The sequence below is a fragment of the Taudactylus pleione genome, unplaced genomic scaffold (genome assembly GCF_031769625.1).
Source record: "Taudactylus pleione unplaced genomic scaffold, aTauple2 ptg000026l, whole genome shotgun sequence".
Lineage (NCBI taxonomy): Eukaryota > Metazoa > Chordata > Amphibia > Anura > Myobatrachidae > Taudactylus > Taudactylus pleione.
Genome location: NW_028284428.1, coordinates 12,090,363 through 12,109,648, shown reverse-complemented (window position 1 = coordinate 12,109,648; position 19,286 = coordinate 12,090,363). Strand labels below are relative to the sequence as shown.

Below are 19,286 nucleotides of genomic sequence, written 5' to 3'. Positions count from 1 at the left end.
AGGGATTTTATTTTGGAAAGTATCCAGTTCATTTTAATTAATAATTATTTTATTTTTAATGGTTCCTTCTATCTCCAACAAATTGGAACAGCAATGGGCACCAGGTTTGACCCCAGCTATGCCAATCTCTTTTTGGCATATTGGGAGGACTGTGAGATTTGGCATGGTGATCAGCTGGGGGCAGGCCTGGTGTCCTGGCAACGTTTTATTGACAAGTTACCGGTATTCCCTGTACAACTGACCCAGAGAGTGCATCCATTTGGTGATGCGATATATCTGTTATTTTTAATGAAATGTGAGTGCAATATTTTTTTAATAAATTGTCTTATCTGTGGAACATATTGCACTATATTCTTTCTCTTCTTTTTGAGAGTTCACGATTTAAAGATATGCACCATTGATGAACAAAGGTTGAACCCCATTGAGCTCTGAAAAGTACTTCAAATTGGACACTGTTTTTTGATGTAAGAATCTTTCCTTTATTAAACAAGACAGCGCTGGACTGTGAATCTAGAATATGTCCTAGCAGTGTCCCAATGACTTTAAAAGCAACTTTATCACACCTTGTGATGTGCCGTTCACAGTTCAAGCATGTTCAGTGTATGTTGCAGAAGATCCAGAGGTTTTTGGATAGCAGTAGAGCGGGTGGAGAGGTACAGTAAGTGGAAAAAAAACACATGCAAATGATAATTTTTATTAGATTCCTTTTTATTGTTTTTTTTTTAGATATGTATATTTATTTTGTGTGGGTTTTTTATTTTTTTATTTTAAAACTGCTATGTTGCAGACAACTTCTGAGACAGGAGAAGAGGACAAGGGAGGAGGCCATGTGGATAGAAAAGAAAAGATCTCCCTCATGTTCATAAAAGATAGATTTCGGCAGCTCAAGATGCTATAATCTATCACATGCAAAAGAGTTTAATATATTTCAATATAATATCGCGAAAGAGCCATTGTGTTCTCTGGTTCCGTCGACATTATACTGGCAATATCTCCTGTTTTTCAACATTGGCACATGAAGCTTTACTTAAATATTGCAAAGAAAATGCAAAAAAACCCCATCAAAACATTTGATACGTCCGCCCCTAGGAATGAATCTTAAATAAAATAGGATTTTACTTTATATTTGGTAATGTGATGAACTGAATATGCATGTCGGCAGCAGAGTTTACTTTCTGCATCTGGGTTTAAGTACCTCAGATTCAGCATCCTGATGCAGCCTATACTGCTCACCCTTAGGGGCCCATTTATCAGTTATCAGGTTTTAGACCCAATAATTAGAATTTCTTATCACCGCTATTCACAGGAATAATACGACATTTTGTACTACCAAGATGTACTGTATTAAAATTACATCCAGGGACAGGGATCCAATAGGAGCCCATCCCTACGATGTGTAAAGTAAAGTCATCACTTTAGTTTGTGCTGTTGGACCTCGGGCAGCCTAATCCACATGCGAATTACCAGAGAGAGATCTTGTAAATTAGGCGGTATGTAGCCCATAGGCTACAACGGTTAACGCAATGGCGATAGCTAATGGGCCAAGCTTTACTGGAACTGGGCTAGATAGCAGAACCAGTCTCCACAAGTTAACTACCCCTCTTCCTTTTTATTTTGGCTGTTTATGAGGGTTGGGTATACTGTATTTTGTCAACATTCATAATGTCGACTTGGCTATAATGTCGACATGCTCAGCATGACGACATTGACTATATCAGTATTCATCACAACGACATTGATGAAATGTCGACATGATTAGAATATCAACAAAACAGTCCCAGTGGTCCAGCGGTGACTTTCTTTGTTTGGCAGCTCTAGCGGCTCCAGCGATGTCTTCTGTGTCCAGCGGTGAATAACGCCCCTAATCCTAGTTTTCCTCCTAGTGTCTAACCCTAACCTTCCCCCTAGTGCCCAACCCTAACCCTTCCCTCCAGTAGCCTAACCCTAACTCTCTGGTCCCACAGCCTAACCCTCTGCTTTCTGCAGAATGTCAACATTTCACTTGTCCACCCTATGAACATGTTGAGACGAGCTCCACACAGCGACCTGCCATAAATCTTATTTGTTGCCAAGCTGCTGCCACAGACAACACACTGTTGCTGCAACTGCTATAGTCTGACAGTTGAGCAGCCTACTTGGCACGCTTACATCCATCCCACATCTCTCTCCAACCTGCCCACATTATACCCACATACATCTTTGCCCACCTACATCACATCTACATTCCACCCACATCAGAAATAAAATAAAAAATTGATAAAAATAAACTCAGGCAGCTCAGTTAGGCCATTAGCCTTGTGAGGACAGGCCTATAAACAATGCAAATGCTCCACTACTAGTACCCTCTCTCCTCCATCACCCATGGGATTATGCCCAGCCTGCACCCCTCCCCCCTAATAGTGCTAGCTGACACTGCTGCTACAGAGATCTGCTAGACACACCCACAAGGCGGTGCTACACACCTACTTGGCACAATTTTTCATTATAATAGTTTTTAATAAGCCTTTAAATAACTTTATAACCTACTTATTTAATAAAATATTGACAATTTATAATGAAGCTTTGTAAAAACATATCTGCCAGTTAAGTGGTCAATGACTTTCATTTACAGGTTGAGTCTCCCATATCCAAAATGCTTGGGACCAGGGGTATTTTGGATATCGGAATATTCTGTATTTTGGAATATTTGCATACTATAATGAGATATCTTGGGAATGGGACACAAATCTAAACACAGAAAGCATTTATGTTTCATATACACCTTATACACACAGCCTGAATGTTATTTTATACAATATTTTCAATAATTTTGTTGCTCAAAGAAAGTTTGTGTACATACATGAAATTAATTTATGTTTCATATACACTTTATACACAAAGCCTTAAGGTAATTTTATACAATATTTTTAATTATGTTGTGCCTTAAACAAAGTTTGTACATTGAACAATCATAAAGCAAAGGTTTCACTATCTCAGTCATGCTAAAAATAATTCTGTATTTCTAAATATTTGGATATGGGAGACTCCCTGTATTAGAAGTAAAGATGATAAATCACTAGCCTATTAACTGATGCCTCATATATATATATATATATATATATATATATATATATATATCCAAGAAGGCTATATAAGTAGCCAAATGAGGGCACTCACCGCACTAAAGAATAATGATTCAATCGGATTTATTCAAATAATGATATTCCACCATCAATATAGTCGACGTTTTGACCCCTAAGGGTCATTATCAAGACACATCAGCAATGACAGATATTCAGCATGTTGACAAAAGGCATGTTTATTTATATACAGTATGTACACACACATATATATATAGCAGACATAGTATATCAAATCTCTAGTAATAATAGCCATATTAAGTGATCTTATTGTAACAAGGAATAAGAATTTTCAAAAGAGAAATTCACATTAAGCAATAGTAATGGAAAATGGAAATAATGAATATTTGAAAGGATATCTACATGAAGAAGTTTATAGTGGATTTTCTGTATCTTTTAGCAAGTGTTCTCTTGTGAATGATTATAAAATGATTGCCCTGGTTAGAAAAAAAGATTAAACCTGACCATACTGTACCTTTATTTTAATGTATTGTACTGTAAATGTGAATTAAAAGTTAACCAGTTAATATACACTAATCAGTTTTAGCTATTATCAATTGGTCAAAGGAAAGGGTCACATGATAAATACTGTGTGCACTGTGTGACTGGTTTATATAGGTCACTACTAATATTCAAAACAACTCTGCAAAAGAATAATGCTGCCCAGGCGATTGTACGATAACGACGTCGTAACCATGCAATCGTTTGCAAATCGTCTGCAAATCGTGCAGAAAAATGTTAAAAACGACCAGCGTTTTGCGTGCCCGCTGGTCGTTTTTAACATCTATCATCACCCGAACATGACAGTCAACCTGACGACTGCCGTCAGGTTGCCATGTTCGGGGATGATTGATCTGCATACACTGAACATCTGAACGTTCAGTGTATGCACTTCACCCCTCAGGGGGCGACGGCATGATTATGATGTCGTAATCGTGCCATCGTCCCCGCATCTAGTAGTGGATGGTCAGCTTAACAACTATAAATTTGAAAGAAAGCTGTTAATAAATTGTGTTGTTTTTAGAACAATTTAACCACCCACCACAGCATTCATTATGTGTCGTACAGATTACCTACAATCATAGCAGTATCAGTAGCAGTAACAGACTACCCCCGCATACAGTAGATCACCATTGTATGGCATACCTTCATAGATTGTAATAATTGTATATGTTTATTATGAGGGTGTTTTTCAAATATACTGTGTGTACGTTGTCAGGTATCTAGAAGACTGGAGTTCAGAGCTACAAGAGTTATTTCCTAGAATAGCTTCCAATACTCTTCACAAATGTGTCAAATAAAATATGTCACATCATGGAATTTTGATTAGAAAGTGATGTGGCTGACATTTCTTGGAGAACGTGCCATTCCTTTGCTTACACACTGGGAAATACAAAGTTTGAGCATAACTTTAGAAGATAAATGCTTTGCAGCTTTGTTATTTATTTCCTGTACTATGCAGAGAGGTGTCTGTTTTGGGGAAACAAATCCATTCTCTCTGACAGCTGACAACTTTGTAACCAGAAAGGACCTGACAGTGTTCCAAATGCTCATCTACAGAATGTGGAGTAATGTAATAACTGACATTTGTTGGCTATGGTGAAGCTTTATGTTTCCAACTTGGATATAAACTTATACAGCTTTACAGTTAGCAGATGTATTATTAGGCTTCTTATAAAATCTTTTACATTTAAGAGAAGACTGTAAACAAATGATTTACTATTAAAGTGTACCCGCTGCCTGCTCACAGTGGAAGCAGCCATTCTGTGACTTTAACCATATAGTGGTGTGAAAGTTTTTACCCCCTTGCTGATTTCTTCTATTTTTAATAGTTTCTCACACTTGCTTGTTTCAGATCTTCAAACAAAACTGAATATAAGAGAAAGACAACCCGAGTAAAAACAAAATACAGTTTTTAATTGATTATTTAATTTATTACAGGAAAAAAGTTATCCAACACCTATATTGCCAATGTGAAAAATGAATTACTCCCCTAAACGTAATAACCGCTTGTGCCACCTTTAGCAGCAACACTGAAACCAAACACTTCTGATAAATGGAGATCAGTCTTTCACATCACTGTGGAGGAATTTTATCCCACTCTTCAGGCCTATGGCACGTGCAGTGTCTGTTAGTTATGCAGGGGCGCCGAGAGGGGGGGGGAGTGGGTACTAATTACCCGGGCCAGGGCTTGCTGGAGGGGCCCTGTGCCGCCCCCCCTCCCTCTTACATCATAGCAGCCCAGCACACCTTTTTTTTACGAGGCTGCACTCAAATTTAAAAACATTAATTGAGGAATTGCAGACTTGCCCATTAACACTGTAAGGCTATGGATCACAAACTTCAATGACTTCCTAGGCTTAAAGTTTCTAACTCAGATAATCAACAAAGATTCTTAAGTTAAGAAAAATTGTGCTTACTTGTCATCTTTAGGTTCAGTTATATGTTGGAGGACATGGTTGCACTTCTGTTTGTCCACGTACTAGTACTGATTTTACCTATCACATTGACCAGAAAACCTTGAAGAAGGGAAATGTGGAAGATGAGGGGGGAGATGCTATGGTACCAGTGGAGAGTGTGTTGTGGGAGTTGATGGGAGACAAAAAGAGGGAAAAATGGGAGACATACACCGATATGGAGGGACAGAGAGACCAAAATGGGTAGATGGAGAAACAGGTAAATATACAGAGAAACATGTGCACATACAGTTTGGAGACAGAGAGAATAATACAAAGATGGTGACCGACACACAAACCAAGGGCTAAATGTAATAGAGTATTTAGTGCTGGACAAACTCGCACCTTCTTACACATTTGGGTGGTGAAAGTTTGTCCCTAAACTCGTAATAGGGTGTGAGTTTAAGGGACTCGGTTTGACTCGCCTACAAGTGCATGCGAGTTAAACTGCGGATAAACTAGCACCTTGTAATGCGACTTTCATTACCAGGCGCGAGTTACACAGAAAAGCAGGACCAGCACCGGGCTTTTCTGAGCCAGTCCTGGTTGTGGAAATACTGGGGACAAAATGAGTAGGGGTCCCCTGTGTTATCCACAACCAGCACCAGACTCTTTTAGCGGGGGTGTAATGCCACAGTCATGGTACCCGCTTCACGGGATCCCCCAGCCAAAGCATTATGACCCCATGCTAATCATCCCAGGCTGGGGATCCCTGAGGACGTGGGGAGCCCCCCAATGCTGGAGTTCCACCTCTTCAGGGCACCCCAGGTCTGGGCTGATAGCCCGGGGCTATCCCCTGCACCTCTGGGCGGTGGGTGTCAGGTTGATTGTGTGAAATAAATAATATCTTTTACAGGAGAACTAGAGGTCCCAGCAAGCCTCCCCCACATGCTGGTATTTTGAAAACCTCAAGTAAAAGGATGCGGGGCATTAAATACCCGCTGGTACCTCTAGTTCACCTACAAAAAAAAATATTATAAAAACCACAGGACACAGATTCTGAAGGTTTTATTTTTTTATTACACATGCATGCACTCACACACACACTCACCTGCACTCACACTACATATTTACCTTGTCCCTAGCGCAGGTCTGTCCCCTTCTCTAGTAGAATCCTGATTGTAACCTGTAAAAATAAATCCATACTAACCTACCCCTTGCTTCTGGTCGTCTTCGGTCCATGTAGGCATCCTTGGTCTTCTTAAACTAAAAAATAAATAAAGAACTCAGACCCACAGACATAACTCCTGTAAGGACGGTACATCTGGAATGACAGCTCAGCCGCTTCATTTCCCATAGAAATGCATTGGCTGAACGGTCATTGGCTGAGAGAGGCGAACCTCCGCCTCTCTCAGCCAATGAGCAGTTCCCACCATTGTCTTCAATGGTGGGAACTGCTAGGACCAAGGATGTCTACTTGGACTGAAGAGGACTACATTGACTAGCCCACGCTGACAATGCCCCAAATTTGGAAAATCCCCACGAAAACCAAATTCCTGAAGTGATTTTCTGGTTTTGACTCAGATGCTCTAGTATAAAAAAGCTTCACGTGCATTATACAGGCTTATACATTGTCAGAAGTGTAACTAATAAAAGTTCATATAGATGAAACACAGAAATGCAGATTGCCTTCCATGCATGGGTAAGATCAAATCATTGCAAGCTGAGTGCACACTTTGGGCTGGTCAGTGACCTCCAGTAAACTCTATAGTGAAGAGATTTTTTTTATTGATAATATTTTTTATATTTACTGTTAAATGTTGAATTACAAATACCATCTTTAAAGTATCTATTTATATGTATTTGTAGACTTCATTGAAACTCCAAAACATTGTTGTGAGTTTTCAAATATATTCTACATTTGTTTTTAACTTAATTGTTGGACAGACAATTATGACTTAGTGAAATGCCTACTTTCTGGCGAAACTAGACTTTTCACTGCATCGGGCCATATGTAGAATGGTTAACGCTGGAGATATAAGAGTAATCAATTACCACAGTCCATATATATATCTTATGGCATCAGTGGCTAAACTGTATCATGTGGAGAAGAGTCTAGCTTCCCTCCGCTGGGTTATGTCATCTATTTATGGTGTCACAGATAAAAGTCTCCATTGCTGGCAGTGGGGACCTAGCAAAGCTTTTCCGGCTTTGCTGAATCCTCGCTGGGTTGAAGAGCTAAGCACGTGCATGGTCGATTCGCCGCAAATTAATCATCGTGCCCCAGATCCACCAACTTAATAAAGCAAGTGGTCGGGATCCATTAGGCTAATCTACTCTGCAGGGAGTGCGGGAGAACTCCCTGTAATAGGCGAGTCTTCCACGCATACTGAGAGAGTATCTAAGCATACTTTAAAGTGACAAACATTAGAAAAATCCTAAATCAACTTTTATCTATAAAGCTGTAACCCACCACCACCCCCAAGTTCTTAAGCTGGGTACACAATAAACGATGTGTGTACCCAGTGATGCGACTGACGACATATCAGGTGGCCGGTACACATTACACCAGGGCCGGATTAAGGTCTGTGGGGGGCCCTGGGCAACAAACATGTGGGGGCCCCTATTAAATGTGACAAACTTGGGGTATGCGCAATGGGGACCTTATGCAGAGCCTCCAGTAGTGTCAGTGCCCACAGTGGTAGTGCCCCGTATGCAGTGCACCCAGTAGTAGTGCCCCTTATGCAGTGCCTCCTATGCAATACTCCCATTAGTAGTGCCCCCTGTAGTAATGCCCTCTGTATAAATGCCCCCAGTAGGGCCCTGTAGTTGTGCCCCAAATAGTAATGCCCCCCAGTAGTAATTGGGCATGTGCCCAATAGTAATGCCCTAGTAGTAATGCCCCCTGTATAAATCCCCCAGTAGAAATACCCATGCAGTTGTGCCCCAAGTAGTCATTCCCCCTTTAGTAGAGCCCTCTGTAGAAATACCCCCAGTAGTAATGCCCCTCTATTAGTGCCCCCAATACTAATGCTCCCTCTCTAGTAGAGCCCCCAATAGAAATGCCCCCTGATTAATGCCCCCAGGAGTAATGCTTCCCAGTAGTAATTCCCCCCCCCAGTAATGCCCCCAGTAGTAATGCCTCCCCCCTCCCCGAGTAATGCCCCAGTAGTAATGCTCCTCCCTGAATAATGCCCCCCACCAGTAATGCCTCCAGTAGTAATGCCTCCCCCCTCCCCGAGTAATGCCCCAGGTGTAATGTGTAATGCTCCCCCCAAGTAATGTCCCCTTTAGTAATGCCCCCCGCCAGTAATGCCCCCAGTAGGCCGCTTGCACTAAAAAAATAAATAAAATAAAGCTCATACTTACCTTAACCTTATCCCCGCGTCCGCTGCAGTCCGCTCGGCTGCTCCTCCACACTATGGAAGAGACGTCATGACGTCTCTGCCATAGTGCTCTGCGTGAGCCGGAAGCTGGAGCTCATGTGAGCTCAAGCCTCCGACTCCGGCTGCCGCTGCGGTAATAGGAGCCTCCCTGCGGCGCCGGGGTTAGGTTGGCCGGAGGAGGCGGAACTGGTCATTTTTTTTGTGAATTTTTACTACTTTTTTTTACAGGTTAAAAAAAATGGGAATTTTCAGGAAATATTCTAGGGATTCCCCTAAAGATATGTAGACATGGGGGATCACTATGGGTACCCCCATTTTTAACTACTGAAGGAAGTCGGGGTTTCTAATAGCCGCCGCAGGTGCATACATGCGGCTTTGAATAAGGTGATGCAGAAGAGCATTTACAAGTTTTTTGGGGGCAAAACAACTATGAGCATCAAATTTGGGGTACTTAAAAATGGGGTTCAGCATATTTTAAAGTTGCTGAAGTGACTTAAAAAAAACGTGAAAAACCCACCTGCTGCAAACACCTGCAATCAAAAAAATACTTGGGGCATACTTGGGGACCCCCCCCCCCCCAGAGTAAAGTTCGCTGTTGTTTAAGTTTGTACTCCAACTTTTTTTTTTTTTTGCCCCCTTTTTGCAAAGTAAATTTTTGGGGTGCCCTTAATTTTATTTTATTTTTTGACACAGATTACCTTTGGGGGACTGTCTGAAGGCTGCACGGGGGTTCCCAAAATGTTGAACCCCAAAACCCCAATTCTGCACTTTTTAACGCCTGCCATTCGTAGGCGATACTTTACCGCCTATTACATTTCATTGACTTAACACCTAGGCGGAAGGTCTTTCAAATTGAAAACGAAAACAGGCGATAATGACGTCATCGGCGGTAAATTACCGCGAATCCGGACTTAATACGGCCCATAATCCGTTATGATATTTATTTTATTTATTTAGGTAAATGTAAAAAAATATGTTTTGATAAGAAACAGTAACTTATTTTCGCATTTGTTCCCAGAAAGGATGCCTGAAGATTATACTGTAATTTACTATATATATGTATATATACAGTGTATATATATATATATATATATATATATATATATATACTCTTTGTTTTACTTTTAGACAATTTCACAGCAACTGCCTCTTTAGATTGGAATGTGCTGAAATGTAAGCCTGCGCTGAAAGAGTACTGGGAGTTCAGATATAAAATATGTGTTTCTTTGGCGTATATATCTCAGAATAACCACAATAATTAAATTTAGAGTATCCATATGGATGCGCCAAACTGGTTATTTACAATAATATTACTTTTCATATTTTCTGTTGAAAAATATGAAAAGTAATCGTATTGTAAATACCCAGTTTGGCACATCCATGTGGATACACTGAGTTTAATTATTGTAGTGTAAGAATATATAATTGCCGCAGTGCAGCGAGTATTAGCAGACCGTCTTGCAATGGACTTTTTCATTTTTTACAAAAAATGTCCCCGATATGTAATTATTGTAACTTGCATGGATATCGGTAGCAATAACCGCTGTCCCTGTGAGTTATGTCCCCTGGGTCTTGGAGGAGTCTGTCACATTTTTAAAAAACTCCTGAAAATCTGACACTGCTGTAAATGCAGGAACTAGTGGAGAGTAATCACTTATTTTTAGCAATACTTTCCGATATTTAGAGGGTTATTCAATATGGGAGCGAAAAGTCCGTGCTGGCATATTTGCTCCACTTCGGAGATTTTCCTGGGATAAAGTATCGGGCGCGCCCTCTTTATCCTAGTATTCAATATAAAAGCTATGAAAACGGGAAACTGCGAAGTGGGATCTGCGTAAAAAAAAACTAATTTTTCCTTGAATAAATTGTAGGACCCCCCTAAGGTTGTAAAAACATGGGGGATCACTATGGGTACCCCCGTTTTAGCCTGCAAATGAAAGTCGGGGATTTAAATAGCCGCAGCAGGTGTTTTTTCCTGACATTGAATAAGTGATGCAGAAGAGCACTTAGGTTATTTTTTTCGTTTTTTTAAGTGGTCCCATCAAATTTGGGGTACATGAAAATGGGTACTAGCATATTTTTATGTCCCTAAAGTAAATTTTAAAAAATTCTACAACTATGCACCTGCCGCTAATAGCCTATTCTAGAATACACCTGCCGCATGTTTGCAGAATAGCCCTGAACCTATTTCCCTATTTTTAAACACTTTTTTCCCATTTTTTTTTCACCCCAATTTTTCAATAAATTTTTTGGGGTGTCTGTATTTTTTTTTTTACTTTTTTTGACACAGTTATTTTTAAAATGTCATTCCCAGGGGTGCAGGCTATTTTTTTTAAGCCTGCACCTCTAAACCCCATTTCTGCACTTTTTTTCGCCACCTATTCAGTGGTGAAAAGTTATCCCCATTTTTTTTCTAAGACTTTTCGAACCTGCGAAAAGTCTTTGAAGTTGAATACAGTGTAAAACCAAAAGCAGCGAAAATGACGTCATTTTTTGCGAAATTATCGCAAAAAAGTACTTTTCACTCCATATTGAATACCCTATTAGTCTTGTCATGTTGGAACAAAAGTGTGCCCCCTCACCACCAGAGGGAATGTTGTAGGCATGTCCCATCCTCCACCATGGTGTCCCTACTGTCCACTAAAATAACCCTGTCCAGCAGTAACCAGGACATACCTCCTGATATCCTGGTGCAGTCAGGATAATGGAACAGTCCCTTGAAATCTGGCTCTTACATTCGGAAAAGTATTATTTGCAGCAGTAGCTCAAGCTATATTTCCAAACATGGAACAAGCCACAATGATCCTGATGTCTATATGATTACGTATGGTATGTCTCATTGGCTTTATGTGCTCACTCGAGCATCTAGCCAGCAAATTAACTACGGCTGTATGTATAGTCAGTGAATAAAACTAACTGAATGGGTTCTAGGGAACTGCGATGAAAGGTAAAGTTCTACGGTTTAATAAAAACAGACAGTTTCAGCACATTTATAGGAATGATTGTTGGACACTTTTTATCCATTCACAGCTCCTATATTCTACGCATGAAAACAGGTGCAGATGTTCAGCATTCTACCTAATTTATTCACCATTTATAATCAGGCACTGCTCCTAAAGTATTCATTGTAGAGCACATTTTCTAATGTCAAGCTCATTTATATTTACTCATTGTCTCATACTGAATATCAAAGATGCCATGTCTGAGTCAAGAAGAAACATCAAGAAACAGATTTTACAGTAAGAAACAAATGTCAGAGAAACAGGTGTAAAAAGAACAGGTCCAAGACCACCATCCTGGAATTCAGTGCCCCCTGGTCATCCTGTCTAGCTGGAGCTAAATTCCTACAGATAAATTCTAAAGCTGGGCATACGCTGTGAGATAAAATGTCTGTCAGACTGACAGCCATTTTATCTGACAAGCTGAGTCCATCAGATATCATGGTCATACACTGTGAGATATATCACAGTTTATAGCCATGATATCTGTATTCCTCTCCTGGGGGGAGATGTACTAAGATCTGAAAAGTAATAAAGTGGAGAGTGATAACTGACCAGCCAATCGGCTCCCAACTGTCATGTTACAGGCTGTGTTTGAAAAATGACAGTTGGGAGCTGATTGGATGGTGGTTTATCACTCTCCAGTTTATCAATATTCAGAGCTTAGTACATCTGTCCCATGGCGGTAAACATTTTCCTGTTCCTCCTCTGTCAAGGAGCCAGGAAATGTCAGGCGGTCGGCCGCGGCAGTGCATACACTCCCCGATGCAGCTGACCAATTATCGGATCAGTCGGACATGCACAAGATTTTGCAGGTCGACAGAATTACTGATTGGTCGTAGCAATCCCCCTGTTCACTCATCAGCCCGACCAGATGATTATCAAGTGATCAGCCTGATTAGACAGTGTATTCCCAGCATTGCAAAATTTCACCTTCTGACCATTTTGCTTCACCTTCTCCACATCTTATAAACATCAAGTAAGGGAAGGAGTTTTACACAGAGGAAAACAACTAAAATAAATAACAATATTGAATCTTTATTGCCTACATTTACCCTTCTTAATGAAAGAAGAATTGGAAGGGGTGCACACACTTTAAGTGAGAACATTTCAAAGAGCAGTATTGTTATTACACCAGTAATTTTCTCCCCTCTTCTGTTTTTTTTTTCTTTCAGAAAATGAAGAAGTCAAGGAGACGACACTGCGAGAGCTTAAAATGCTTCGTACTTTGAAGCAAGAAAATATAGTTGAGCTGAAAGAAGCATTTAGGAGAAGAGGAAAATTATACCTAGTCTTTGAATATGTCGAGAAGGTAGGTAGATGGAAAAATCATCTGAAATCTAGTTCAAGCACCTGCATCTACACATTTTCCATATGTGAAAAAGTGTTCCAAGCAAATGTAAAATGCTCATACATACATACATACATGGGAAATGTTGATATATCACTGTAAAGTGATTTGTGATATTCTGTGCATACGATTGTCTCCATACTACTAGCCTCTGTGAGTAGACACATCTGACCAAAGTACATTCATGTGAAATCCCTTTAAAATTCTGCACTCTTTATATTGGCACAAAACACTGGGGAAGTTGTCAAGTAGAGGTATATATCTACTTGACAACTTCCCCAGTGTTTTGTCACAATATAATCAATATTGATTGCCAGACCACCTGTGAGAGGCTGATAAAATGTGGATCACTTTATCTAGTCCATCTCTCACTGCCCGGGGAGCAGGTTGAGGCCTGCAGAGAGTGAGAGACCATTGCGTGTGATTGTAAGTGCTGTGCTAAATGCTGTTTAGTGAGTTGGACACTAGGACCTTTCACCTTGAGAGATGAAATTGTATGTTAGTTACAGCCAGACAGGCTAGGATTATTGTTTTTGTTTTGTATATTTTGTGATCTCAAATAACACTAGCTGCGGTTACTTTACTAAGACCCTAGGCTGGTGTGCTGCTAATTGGTTGCTGCATGCAAGGTGATGCAATTTACCACAGGAGATGACAACCCTAACATTACCTTGCTACACATGATGGAGAATGCAAGCATTGCACTTAAATTACGGCCATAAAAATCTATATGAAAACTTGTGACAGACACTGTTGTTTGTTTTCTTTTAAATTAATTTTCTATTTTTTCAACTTCTTGGTGGTGTCATCATTAGATGCTTAGGGAAGCCAGATTATCCTTCTTCCTTATCTTTTTGCACTAAGAGATAACATGGAAGCCATACTAAAGGCGCTACTACAGGATACTGCGGCTCAGCAGCAATCTACCAGGCTGCATCAGTTAGCCATTGAGAAGGCCCAGAGGCAACAGCAATTGGATGTTGAGGAGATCCAGAGGCAACAGCAATTGGCCATTAATGAACTTCGGAAACAACAGCACCAAGACCAGGAAGTCTTCAAAGAGGTGGTGCAGCATCTAGCAGCCTTGTCTGGAAATTCTTCCACGCATGTCACAACTAGCTCCAGCTCCATATGAGCTAGTCATTTTCTGCAAAAGATGACAAAGAGTGATGGTGTTTAAGCCTATTTAACAACTTTCGAAAGCACCACTGAGAGTAAAAGTCGGTCTAAAGGTCAGTAGGCAGGCCTTTTGGCACCCTGCCTGTTAGGGCAACCGCAAAGGCATATTTTGAGTTGAGTTTTACTGATGCCAAGCACTATGACAAACTAAAAATTTAATTTTAACTCATTTGGATGCCACAATATCTGTTCGAGCACAATGAGTTCATCGCTGGGGGTTCCAAGCGGATAAACCTCCCCACTCACAAATGCATGATCTCATCCATCTCACCAAGAAGTGGCTACAGCCAGAGACTCTTAAAAGGACCATAGATCCTGGAAAGGATTGTTATGGACCGATAGCTATAGTCCCTGTCTGCAGTTCTGTGCAAGTGGGTGAGCCACGGGGACCCTAAAACAGCAGTCCATCTTGTGGAAATGGTGGAGAAGTATGTGGTGGCCTAGGAACTGTTGAATGTATCACAATGACCCCTAGCCCCGCACTGCGATCTCCAGTGAATTCTGGTAAGAATGTTCCAGGGTAAAAGGGTGTTGGTTGGTGAAATGACGTTAAAAATCCAGAGACTGTAGGCTTGGAACCTGGAGATTGGCCAGCTGTGCCAGGAAGGTTCAGGCATCGTATAAGACTTAATGAAAATATGATCAGGTGTTTTGTGGTGGCTTGGTCCATGTTCTGACTAATTGTACACTTACCTCTGAACCTATGCAATGTTATACTACATATATAAATCACAGAGTATCTTTCTTTGCTCAGCTAGACTGCACTGCAGACTGACAGGCTGAGCCAGATAAACAAATGTGTATAATTATTGTAAAAGGCAAATGGGTAGAGGCTCTGTTAGATTCTGATAGCCTGCTTACTCTTGTAAAAGCCAAGGTGGTGAACCCCTCAAACGTCAGGGGAAAACTGTTGGTGTAATAGGTATACATTGGGATTAGGTTGTGCGCCGACCCCCGTGTTTTGGTTTTGGATCTGTATCTCCTCATGTTTTGGATCTGGATTTGGTTTTGCCAAAACCACCCCTTACATGTTTTGGTTTTGGATATGTATTATTTTATTTATTTTTTAAATCATAAAACAGCTAAAATCACATAATTTGGGCCTGTTTTTGTTCCTACAATATTATTAACCTCAATAATATTTATTTCCAGTAATTTCCAGTCAATTTTGACCACCTCACTGCTCACAATATTGATTTCATCTGGTTGACTAAGCTAAGCGACAGCAGTGGGTGGCACTAACATGTGGCAGTTCAGCTTCCAACATGGCACAGAGTGGCACTGCAGTGGTAGACAGGATGGCAGTTTAAAAAACTATACTAGTTTTCCTTAACTAGGTCAGAGGCGCGACGGAGTTGGAATATGTTTATGGACTGAAGACAGGGAAAGGACGGAAGAATTGATTAGTTTTAATTTATATATTTTAATGTTTTAATATATTTTATTTTTTAATTTTTTGTGGATTTATAATATTCATTTTATATAACGTTTATTTTTTTTACACTGGGGAAGGGAACCCCTCAACAAGGCAACAGCCCCTTGATGAACAAAACAGACAGCACCCCTTCTTTATGGACAACAAAGCACCACTGCTGAGTGCGGACAGACCACCTGCAGTTAAACTGCGGTCTGGCCGGCAGTGTCACCAAACAATAATAGTGCAGCTAAGTTACTAACGCACACACACAAAAAAGAAGCAAAACAAAAAGCACTTTTATTTTTTTTACACTGGGGAAGAGCACCCCTAATAGACAGAGCACCCCCTGGACAACACAGCACCCCATTATGGACTGCAGCCCTAGCCCCTTGATGGACAGGACAGCAACACAGCAGTAGCCCTTATGTATAACACAGCAGCAGCCCCTTGATTGACAGGACAAGTGACACAGCAGCTGCAGCACCCACTGAAGCCCCCCTTTATGTACTGCAGCCCCTTTATGAACAACAGCCTTCAGCCCCAGACCCCAACAGGACAAGTTGGACAACACACTGACACAGACAGTGACAGCAACACATCTGTTCAGTTCACCATCCACAGCCAGAGTGAAAATGGCGCCGATCACCAGGCCCTTTATAGAATCCAAAACCTGTGAGAACCCGACAGCGGGAAGATGATATTTTGCCTCGTTTTGAGATCTGAGTCAGTCAGGAAAACCCGAATCTGTCTTGGATCCGACTTGGAATTGCAATGTTCTGGTGGGTCTGGTTCTCTGAGAACCTGACCCGTTCATCTCTAATTGGATACTCTGCATTATGGTACTTCTTAAGTGAACATAGAAACACAGTGTGGTCCCACAGTAGTCACTGAGGGATTAGTTCCTTATTTGATGTTTAATGCTGTATTGGGTAGAACATTTTCCCACTTCTAGAAGCTGAGAAACCCAATTTGTTCCAAAAGTGAATAACCCAGATCTGTTTAATAATGTTATTGATACGGTGGCAATGGGAGTATTCCGTGAGTCTGAATTGTTCCATAAATCCTAACTGATCAGGGTACCCCATTTATGTCAAGATTCATGAAAGAGTTGTGCTAACATTTAAGGTCACTCAGCTAAGGAACTCCATGTATCACCCTCATACTGATGGTTTAGTGGAGAGATTTAACAAGATTTTAAAGAATATACTAAGGAAAGTGGTGGATAAAGATGGGAAAGATTGGGATTATTTGTTACCCTATTTAATGTTGGCCATTAGAGAGGTTCCACAATCTTCCACGGGGTACTCACCTTTTGATTTGATATATGGGAGATACCCAAGGGGATTGCTGTATATTGCCACATATATGGGAGGGACAACCCAGTTGTTATAAACTGTTATTGAGTATGTTTCTTAGATACAGTATAGCTGCAGTGGTGCTGATAATGAGAAAACACTTGGAACAGGGACAACAAAGGGTGTACAATTGTAATGCCCAATTACGTTCCTTTGCTCCTGGGGAACAAGTGCTTTTTTTTGGTTACCATGGTAGATATATAAAGACAATAGTGTGTAAAAAAGAATGAAAATATTTAAAAATACTAATTGAAACATGAACATTGGGCTTGATTCAGCAGATTCCCAACGTGTCCTCCCCATTTTCTGGCAAGCCCAGGATCTGTGTCAATCGACGCAGTGTCCTGGGCTCGCAAGCCATCCATCCTGAGTATGCTGAGGCTTACTCAGCTGGCTGGCTGCACATCGCCGTCCACCATCGCGGCCATCAGCAAGGACGTAATTGCAAAGTTGCCTGCGTGCAGCTTTACAATTGCAATCCTTGCTCAATCAGGCCCATTGAACGCAAACTGCGATTATCAGTCACAAATTTTTGAATTGCAAATTCAAATGGGGATATATTGGCAATTGTACTGTTCACATTTTTATGGTGATCGAATCAGTGAAATTCATTTGAAATTGCATCCAATTAACTTTGCAGAGAAGGAGATAACTTTTTGAATAGATGGCTTTGTAAGTTTAGGGATGTTTATCCTTCTACAGTACAAAATACAAATTGGGGAGTTACACCAACTGCCCTTACAAATGCTCCCAAACATCACCGGCTGGGACTAACTGGTAGTTGGTGTGGCCCCCCTATTTGGCTCGACCTCTGGAGCAAACACTGGTTGGAAGGTATATCCCATTCAATGGGTCCTTTTAGGGTTAGGGAACAGGATGGGGGTGTGGGAAGGTGCAGCGTGGGAAAGATTTGTCCCTTTTTTGTTTGCTCCAGATTCTCCTACAGGAAAAGTTGGGCAGTATTCCTTTACATTATTCTCAGGTAAACAAGAGCCAAGTGGATGAAGGTGCTATGTAACACTTTACTGAAAATTTATTTTTTATTGAATGAAGGTGCTTGGACCTAGGGATCCTAGTAACAATGTTATTTTTGATGAGGGTGGTCTATTGGTAAGTGTCGGAATTTGCCTGCATGGATTCCGACATATTGTTTATGATTATTTATTATTATTTATATACATATTCTGCATGTTTGCTATAAATGGCATACAAGTATTTTCTCTGTTTCCAACCATAGACGTACTGTGCAAATGTAGGAAGATGAGTAATGTGAGAAACAAGCAGACCTGGAGTTTGATGAGAACATCAAGAGACAGGCGCTTTGTTCTTCTTGTTGCTTTGCTATCCTGTGCTTGGCAGTTTTTAAAAATTGGGAAGAGTCAGCATGGCTTGCATTGCTCGATCCATCATCTACTGTAGCTGGCCAAAATAAATTACTAATGTACTGGGTATAATTAGGGGTTGTCCCCTAGTTTTTTTTACATAGCTGATAACAAAAATCTTATGCCAGTATTTAGAAATGCCCTCTGTAAAATTAAACATCTGCAAACATGTATCTATATAGGTAGACCCCCTCCCCTAAAACTCCACTATAAGACGAGCCTTCTTTATCCTCTTTCAAACACTGTGGTGTGGTCTAGGTATTTCTACTCTTTTGAACAAATGAGTAAACTCATTCCTGTATTTAAGGATGGCAAGCAGGAGGAGTTTGTTCAGTCTCCACTATAGTTTATCCTAGGGTTGTCCATTGAAATAGTCATCATTGATGGTCAATAGCAGACAACCATCATCAGAAAACCGTCAATGGTTGAAGCATCGATGGTTCACGGCCGTCAATGAGCAAAGTAGATAGATCCCAAAAGGCTGGAAAAAAGCAAACCCATTGATGGCAAAGAACCATCAGGCACCCACCATCGATTGCAAATCCATTGAACATCAGTCGTGAACCATTAGTGATTGCCAAACATTGATCTTTAATGGACAACCTTAGTTTCTCCTCTAACAACAAGTTAATTTTCTTGTACATGCTTAGATATGAATATTACAGCCAATTTTATGCCATGTTGGTATTGACTCAGAGGACC

The 19,286-nt window shown here is 40.6% G+C and overlaps 1 protein-coding gene across 5 annotated transcripts in view; it reads left to right on the top strand.

Moving 5' to 3' along the window:
• Positions 1-19,286, top strand: part of CDKL5 (cyclin dependent kinase like 5) — a 423,438-nt gene that overhangs the window by 266,565 nt on the left and 137,587 nt on the right. For all 5 annotated transcript variants that reach the window (XM_088451639.1, XM_088451641.1, XM_088451640.1 and 2 more), the window contains one exon: positions 13,076-13,212. In XM_088451639.1, the coding sequence (XP_088307765.1) occupies positions 13,076-13,212 (137 nt within the window). The remainder of the gene's footprint in view (positions 1-13,075; positions 13,213-19,286) is intronic.